General features: G+C 35.1%; 1 protein-coding gene across 1 annotated transcript in view; it reads left to right on the forward strand.

Moving 5' to 3' along the window:
* Positions 1–5,719, forward strand: part of DGKH (diacylglycerol kinase eta) — a 276,676-nt gene extending 270,957 nt beyond the window's left edge. Inside the window, 1 exon segment of the mRNA XM_075061569.1 lies at positions 1,654–5,719. Coding sequence (XP_074917670.1) covers positions 1,654–1,743 — 90 coding nt within the window. The 3' untranslated portion in view covers positions 1,744–5,719.
* The last annotated feature ends 2,276 nt before the right edge of the window (positions 5,720–7,995 follow it).

Consider the following 7,995-nt stretch of genomic DNA (forward strand, 5'->3'; position numbering starts at 1 on the left):
TCCATTTCCTGCCTAACCTGAATTTGAACTCAAATCTTCAAAGGTGAAGAGAGGCCAATGTGTTCAGTTTGTATCCAATTAAATTTTATATAACAAAAGGGATTTCTTTCAATTTTATACCACACTCTCCTTGTCTCAGGTGGGTAAATGGAAATTAAATTGCATAATAACTTAAGTATCAATGCTTATTTCCAGAGTTTTTGATGTCTTCAGAACACATATATGTGAACTCTTGTATAAAGTGTGCATACCATGATATATATATTGTTACCACAGTTTGTTCAGTACATTAAAATAAGAATTATTTTATGCTGCCCTTTCCCTCTTTATTATCCTTGATGTGGAAAATGTGTCCTCCTAAAGTGGAAGATTTTATATTTCAGAAATAGTTCATATGTTCATAATTTTTCAAATAACTTTAATAATATTTAAACTTTGCACTTACCTGGCATAATTAATCCAAGAATTCCAAAGTGTTTAACAAAGGTGGGTTTTGTATATGGGGAAACTGAGACTCAGAAAGTTTAGGTAAACTGCTTGAAGTTACATAGTCAGTACCAGAGTCAGGAAACCCATTCTGCTACTCTGACCACTAGACTAATACAAATTAAACAAGGTTCAATTCCTTTTTTATTTCAACTACACATTGTTTTCAAAAAAACAAAAAACTAATTCCATAAGCAACCCATAGTGGGTTGGGTTAAATAAAAATATGATGGCTATTGCAAAAAATGTAGACAAATTGTTGAAATAAAGTGAATGAAAATGAGTAAGCTGAAACAAATAAATAATTCTTGCACAATGCCCTTGAAATTCTGCAAATTCACTGCCAAAGGGAATGAGTTCCAAAGGTGTGGGTGATTGGAGGTAGGCAGCCTCTTCGTAAGAGTTCCTTGCTACTGCCAGTCCTGAAGAGTTGGGTCCTAGAAAACACTATTGAGAACATTTCAGCTGATCTTAACTGCCTCATTGATGTACATAGAGAAAATTATACAACACATTCAGATTTGTTTCTTGTGTACTTTCCCGTTTTCCTTCTAGATGTGATTGTCATAAAACTTTCCTCTAATTACCAAGCATATCCATGTTAAGATACTTATCTTTCTGGACTGAGAAATTCACTCTAACCTTAGCTATTGTTCTCTGAAGGAAAGTTGTCCTACATACCTGTAGGCCTACATCTACTTTCCCATGGGGATGTGCATATTTGCTGATTAAGAGAGGCATGTTAGGGCCACAGATGCAATAAAAATTGACGGATGGAAGCTATGATCTATCACATCCCTTGAAGCCAACAACTGCTATGTAGAGAGGAGAGGGAGATTGAGCAATTTCTGGAAATTTAAAAAAACCTAATGGCTGTGCACAGAAGTCAGGAGAACACAGAAGTAAGGATTTGTATGAGATACAGCAGTAGTTGCAGGTAAGTAATTTTCGCTGTGCTGAATAGAAAGAGGTTCATGATAAGCTGTCTGTAATGTATATTTTTTGCTACGTTAGATAATACTTCGCTATTTCCACATTTAGAAATCTGTTTGCTGTTGCAGATCACTTAAAATGAACTGTAAAGGATTCTGTAACTGCTGCATGGCTGAATTGCATTGGGCTTTTTCTCTTTTGTAAATAAAACCCTCCTCTCCTTTACTTTTGTAGGACCTGGGGATAACGAAAGTGGGTCATATGAAGCGAATTCTCCAGGGAATTAAAGAGCTTGGCAAGAACATTCCCTTGTCTGACGTGTAACAGTACTGGTGCTATCCTTGGAAGGAGGGAGAATTGCTCGTTAACAAAGTGGAGGCACTTTGCTGTCTTTGTAGTTTACTATATGGTTGAATAAGCACTGATGTACTATGCAGGTTAATATATCTGCATTCTTGTGTGGTGAAGAGCTTGACCTGAGAATCTGAACGGTTTTGTGCCAAAAAAAAAAGGGGGGGGGTGTTATATGTGCTGTGAAGACCTTTTCTTAGTGTGCAAACTTGGCAAGTTCAAGTAAGCACATTTTGGTAAAGAGGTTGGTATATAGTGAACTGCGTTGCCTGGAAAATGTAATTAAGTAATTATTGCTTTCCTTACATATGGCCCAGTATAGCTCTCTTACAATGCAGCAATGTATCAACGTAGAGCCTGAGTTTGTTTAACTTTCTGAGGCATAGCTTCCCTAAAACATTTTGTACAGAAGACTGAGAGATGGAACATTCCTGGTTTTGCTTGCAAGACTGACATTGCCTCAGGTACTTAGCACTCACTGGCCAAGGAGTATGGTTACAGACACCACGAATGCAAACTATAATGCATGGTATACCTGTCTGAATCATCTGTCTTTCTGTTGCATGACATATCTGATACTTTAAACACTTGAACAATTTTTATATCAGTTTTAATAAGATTTAATTTATTACTACTTGTGTGTCTTTTATTTGGTTACAGGCACTTTTCTATTCTTCAGTGTTGTATTTTACCTGAACATGTTATGTGGCAAAGGACTTGTGGATGTGAACACTTAGCATCTGTGCCATATTTAGCAAATGATGTGCATTATATATAATTGACACATTCTATAGTTAGGTATTTAAATTACCCATGTAGACTAGGTATATCAGGTAATTAATGCCTGAGTGTTTTGGAGAGACAGGTACCTCACAAAATTATCAATCAGCTTCCTAAATGGAAAATTATGAGTTTTCTTATGGCACATTTTAATGTAGCTAGTCAATTACCTTGAATATCTGTACTATATTTTATTTATTATGCAAAAAGAGGATTAAAAAGGTTAGTGAAACATTTTTTAAAAGCCAGAAGTAATTTAATGTTATTTACTATTGTATAAAATGTTTTAAAGTTATAGCTGATTTGATTTTGTGAGGTAAACTTTCCCAGTCTGATACAAGAACTTAGCTATGTGCACCATTTTAATATTGTTTTTTAAAGGTTCATTAAATACCAAAACAACGTACGCATCTACTCGACATATCTATATTCAGTCTGTTTCTTACCAGTACTACTGCACTGGTAAATCATACATATTTAGTAAAAATGTTAATCCTTTCCCAAGTATTGTACACTATGCATGCTTAGGTAAATCACATGCAAAACAATAACACAGAGTGTAAACAGGTTCACTTAGAATTACTCTGATAATAAACATTTCATTAGAACAGGGTTTATGCAATTCAGTGGGGGTGCAGCTAAACAAGACATAGTTTTATAATTAATTGAGTTCCCAGATCATTTTTCACCAAGTATTTATCTAATGGGAAAAGAATTTAAATATCTCTGGAGGTAAAAACTATAGTAAAACTACTTAAATAATTAGGATATCTTAATGGTTCACAACTTGGGTATAGTTACACAGTAAGATCTTCTCTATACTGAAAACTTACATCAGCATAACTACGTTTCTCAGGGATGTGAAAAATCCACAGCCCTGAGAGACTTAGCTGTGCCGACTTAACCCCTAGTGTAGACAGTGCTAGGCTGATGGAAGAATTCTTCTGTCAACCTAGCTATCACCTCTCAGGGAGATGGATTAACTATAGCAACAGCAGAACCATTCCTGTCACTGTAGGGAGTGTTTACACGGAAGTGCTACAAGAGCACCTGTAGCCTTTTAAGTGTAGACATACCCTAACCCAGCTTGTATAAAATGGATACCTCCTTGCCGTTTGTAAGAATGCAGCATGCCAGCAAAAGAGGTATAGCTTTTACTAATATATCCTCCTTTTCAACAACAGAGGCTTTGTCAGCTCTTAAAGGTTAAAAAGTAGGTTAGTATATGATTGCTTTATGATATTTGAGCAGACTTTCATTTGGTTTAAAAACGTTTGTTTCCCACATTTTTAAAGGGAACAGTGTCAAGTATTAGGTTTAACTTTGACCTATCTTTCTCATTTGGTCGGGGTTATCCCCTGGAAGGTAAATGTCTGTCTTAAGTTTTTTTCTAACATCCTTTGCCACTCTGTTGCCAGGAAATTTTAATTTAAAAAAAATAGCTCAAGTCTGTCTGTCTCAAGCGCTATGTGCTCTTCTGCTGTGAAGTAAATAGAAGGACACAGTTCCGAGAACTATGCTAACATAACTGATTATGCTGGTAAACAAAAGAAAGAAGCTGTGTTCCATTAGGTTTTCAGCAAAAACCAAAACAAAACAAAAGCTGTTTGCCAGGTGCATTATTTTCAAGCTGTTGTACTAAAAGGGTATGCAAACAATAGAGAGTTTTAAGAATGTACTTGACACTGACCCCTTTAATTATGTTCCGATGACATCTGTTATGTCTCCATAAACCATCTTTCCTTTCTCTCCCAGCTTCTTTGAAAGCTACAGTGTGTACATTTTAATGTGCAGCAGCATTCTAATTTGTGGGTGTTCTGATAGAATATATAATTAATCTTGCTGGTAAACTCAAGATTACAATTCATTGAAGTGTTTTCTTTGCTTTCCTAGTCATAGGATGAATTCTCTCTAACATGCTCACTGTCTCACTAAACAATGCATAGAATTGGGCATATGCAGCAGAATTTCTTAAGACTATACAGAAATTGAGAAAGAGGACTAAAGTGACTGCCTTTGAAAGGGTGAACTCCTTTTGCACAGGAAAATGTATTATTAATAATTCCTCTTTGTTTACCACTCCTAAAATTACCTCAGGATAGGACAACTTTTCAGCTGTTGTCTTTCTATCAATAGTCCAGGTGTTTTAAATGACTGCCAAAGAATTTAACATCAGTTATGTAACTGGGGGGGTTTGAATGTACATGTAGACTAAATATTTCAGACTTTATTTATACTGTATTTGACAGAGGCCCAGAAGAGCAAATTTTATAGGAAACTATGACTCAAAAATGTATTGCATATCAGTTCCAAATGCATTGATGAGTAGAACAAAAACAACTAAAGAATCCTTTTACTGAAGGCACAAAATCTATAATGTTGTTTACCTATATGGATTTTCTGCAGAAAGTACTCTTTAAACACAGTGTTACTAACTTATGATTTGATAGCAACTTTTGAAATATTAAGTGTTTTTGTTAAAGCCCCAGCTCCTGGAGTCTTTTTTTTTTTTTTTTTTTAATGAGTTTCAAGTCCTCATGGCTATGGAGAAAAGGTTGAAAACATGTACTTGAAGGGCTCAGAAAGCAGAAGGCAAATGAAGAGATCCCCCCTAACTATTATGATTTGGGCGGGGGTCTGACTCATGACAATTGAAACCTTGTGGCAGGTAATACTATAACCAAAAAAACAAACAAACAAAAAACACCTCACTGAAGGGAAAAAAAAACATGATTTAATACACTTCATATAACTCTTCTGCTCCTGTATGTAGACAACTCACCTCTGACCCACTGCAAATATGTGCAAGGCAAAACAGGGCAATTGTTATTAAAAAGGAAGTGATGGTATTTGTTCAGATGACCTGGCTCTACTTCTTAGAAGGAGGAAAGGGAGACATGCATGTTAAAATGGTAGTAAATTGTCATGGGCAGATATATTATCTTAAAATCAAGGTTTGTTTTTTGTATAATGTTTTCTACTTTCTTGCATTCAACTATTGTAGCAACCACTTTTTCAGATGGTACATGTGCTGCCTTTATAATATAAAATGCCTTCTTTAAAATAGTCTGTTCAAATCACAAATGCAAATGGTATTAGTTTTTACGGTATTGTAAGGGGGGAAATATGTACAAAAATGTGCAATTGTTATATTTTTTTTCTTTTCACTATACTTTTGTGCATTTTCCCCTTTCTACTTTTTTCCTATACACCCCCATCCACCCCAGTACACTTCTGTTTAAAAGGAAAAGATTTTACACTTAAGGGGGAAGAGAAAATCAATAATAAAAAACCCCAGCTGAACAATGTCTTTTTCAACATAATAGTTCTGTCTCGACCTCTTCTGCTCTGGGGAAGGAGTAACATTATAGCTAATGTGCACTAAAACATATCATTTTAATGCAAGCAAGAATTATTATTTTCCAATATAATGCCAGATTCCATTTTTGTGGATTTCTCTGCATTCTCTGATATTTTGTCTATACAAATATGTAATCTGCCAGTTTATGATTTTTAACTGGATTAAATAATGCCAATTCACCTTGTGAAAACTGCACAATACCCACATGAGACGTACCTTTCTTCACAAGGTATCCTGGTAAAGACTGTCAGTGTTCTGTCATTGTATCATAGCCCTGCCTGCTGGCAGGTTGACAGAAAACATGTTTCACACTGAATGGTAAATTCATATATAAACCAAGATATAACAGAAAGTACAGTAGTGTTAATTTTAAAAATGTATTTAAGAAAATATATTGTACATAGATAATGCCAATTGGACATGAAAGACAAAAAGGACAGAGAATCTATTTTGCTTGATTCCTAATGTTTATGATTGCACTATTAATGTTTACCACTGTTTATTCATAGGTATATCTGTACCTCTGAGTATTAGGCTCCTTCATTTGTTTGACAGTTCTGGTAACTAGTAATTAGTGGTGTAAAAATTGTTGATATTTGTAAAAGTTTCAGTTATGTGAGATAGATATATATATATATTGTTGAAGATAAATGAGTTGGCGTAATATATTTATCTTACAACCAGGGAATTAGATGATAATTCATGGTTGAGTAATTCAAAGCCACAGAGAGTTGTATGGAGTTTTTCTCCTTTCTCCCAAGTAGGATAAATATGTCACTATTGCATTATACTGTGTTACATTTATACAACAAGATCCTCCTTTCGCTGATTCTTTAGTAACAGGTTATACATTTTGGAGTATGATTTTTATATCAAAGTGCTGCTCGTTCAAGCTGCAAAGATTTTAAGGTTTTCAGGAATTGTAAATGATTATATTGTTGGCTTAAGTGAAATAATTAGCTGGATTTTTTTGGTGACTTGAGATAATTGAGGAATTTGGATAGGAATTAAAATTTGGCTGGTATGCTTTTATAGACAAAAATTTGATACTGCTATCAGCAGTGTTGATTATATTATAAAGTATCACTTAATAATCATCAATAGAAGGTCTTCACTAGTTGTATAAATCTGTGTATTTATCTATATATGGGATATAGTGTGGAATTTGATATTTTATACAAAAATGCATTTTCTAGTTCTTTTCTACTGCTGTTGTGTCATGTTTAATAGCTCTGTTAATGGTTTGCTTACGTACTTGAAGTGCTCATTTCTGCCATACAGAAGCCCAGTTTATTTCTCAGAAATTATATTGAATTTGGAAAGCTTCCCATCTTTACTCTCACGAAAGATTTCCTAGAATTCCCAAGGTCCATCCCGGCAATCCACTGAAGTCAGTGGCAAAACTCCCATTAACTTCAGTAGGAATAAGAAGAGGCCTCTGTTTTTCTTCTGAATTATTGAATTAAAGGCTGTAACAATAGGCACTTAAGTACAAATTCATTTGTTTAAAAAATGAACGTGATAAAGGACAAAACACCCAAAAAATGAGAAGTAAAACCATTAGAAGTGTAGGATTTTATATTTCCAGCACTTACAGGCAGGTTTCACCAAGTCTTAAACTTTTGTGTTATTGCTATGCTAAATTTTATAACAAAAGACATATTTCATCCATTCACAGCCCAGAAAAATAAAACATTATCACCCTCATCAGTGACATTCAAATACTTCATATCCTTGGCTAAATTGGCAACAATGCTGAGTTTTGTTCACCTGAGTGAGCATGCAGTTGTGCTTTAACATTTCCAGCAGGTGGCAGTTAAACACAACAGGCCAGATTTTCAAAAGACCTGAGCTCCCACTCAGGCTATGTCTACATTACCACAATAAGTCGACCTACGCTACTCAATTCGTAGCTGGAGTCGATGTACCTTAGGTCAAATTATCACAGGTTCTGCACCGCAAGGGGTCGATGGGAGAAACTCTCCCGTTGACTTACCTCACCCTTCTTGTTGGGGGTAGAGTACAGGGGTCAACTGGAGAGTGATCTGCTGTCAATTTGGCGGGTCTTCACTAGACCCGCTAAA

This window comes from Chelonoidis abingdonii, chromosome 1 (genome assembly GCF_003597395.2).
Source record: "Chelonoidis abingdonii isolate Lonesome George chromosome 1, CheloAbing_2.0, whole genome shotgun sequence".
Taxonomy (NCBI): Eukaryota; Metazoa; Chordata; order Testudines; family Testudinidae; genus Chelonoidis; species Chelonoidis abingdonii.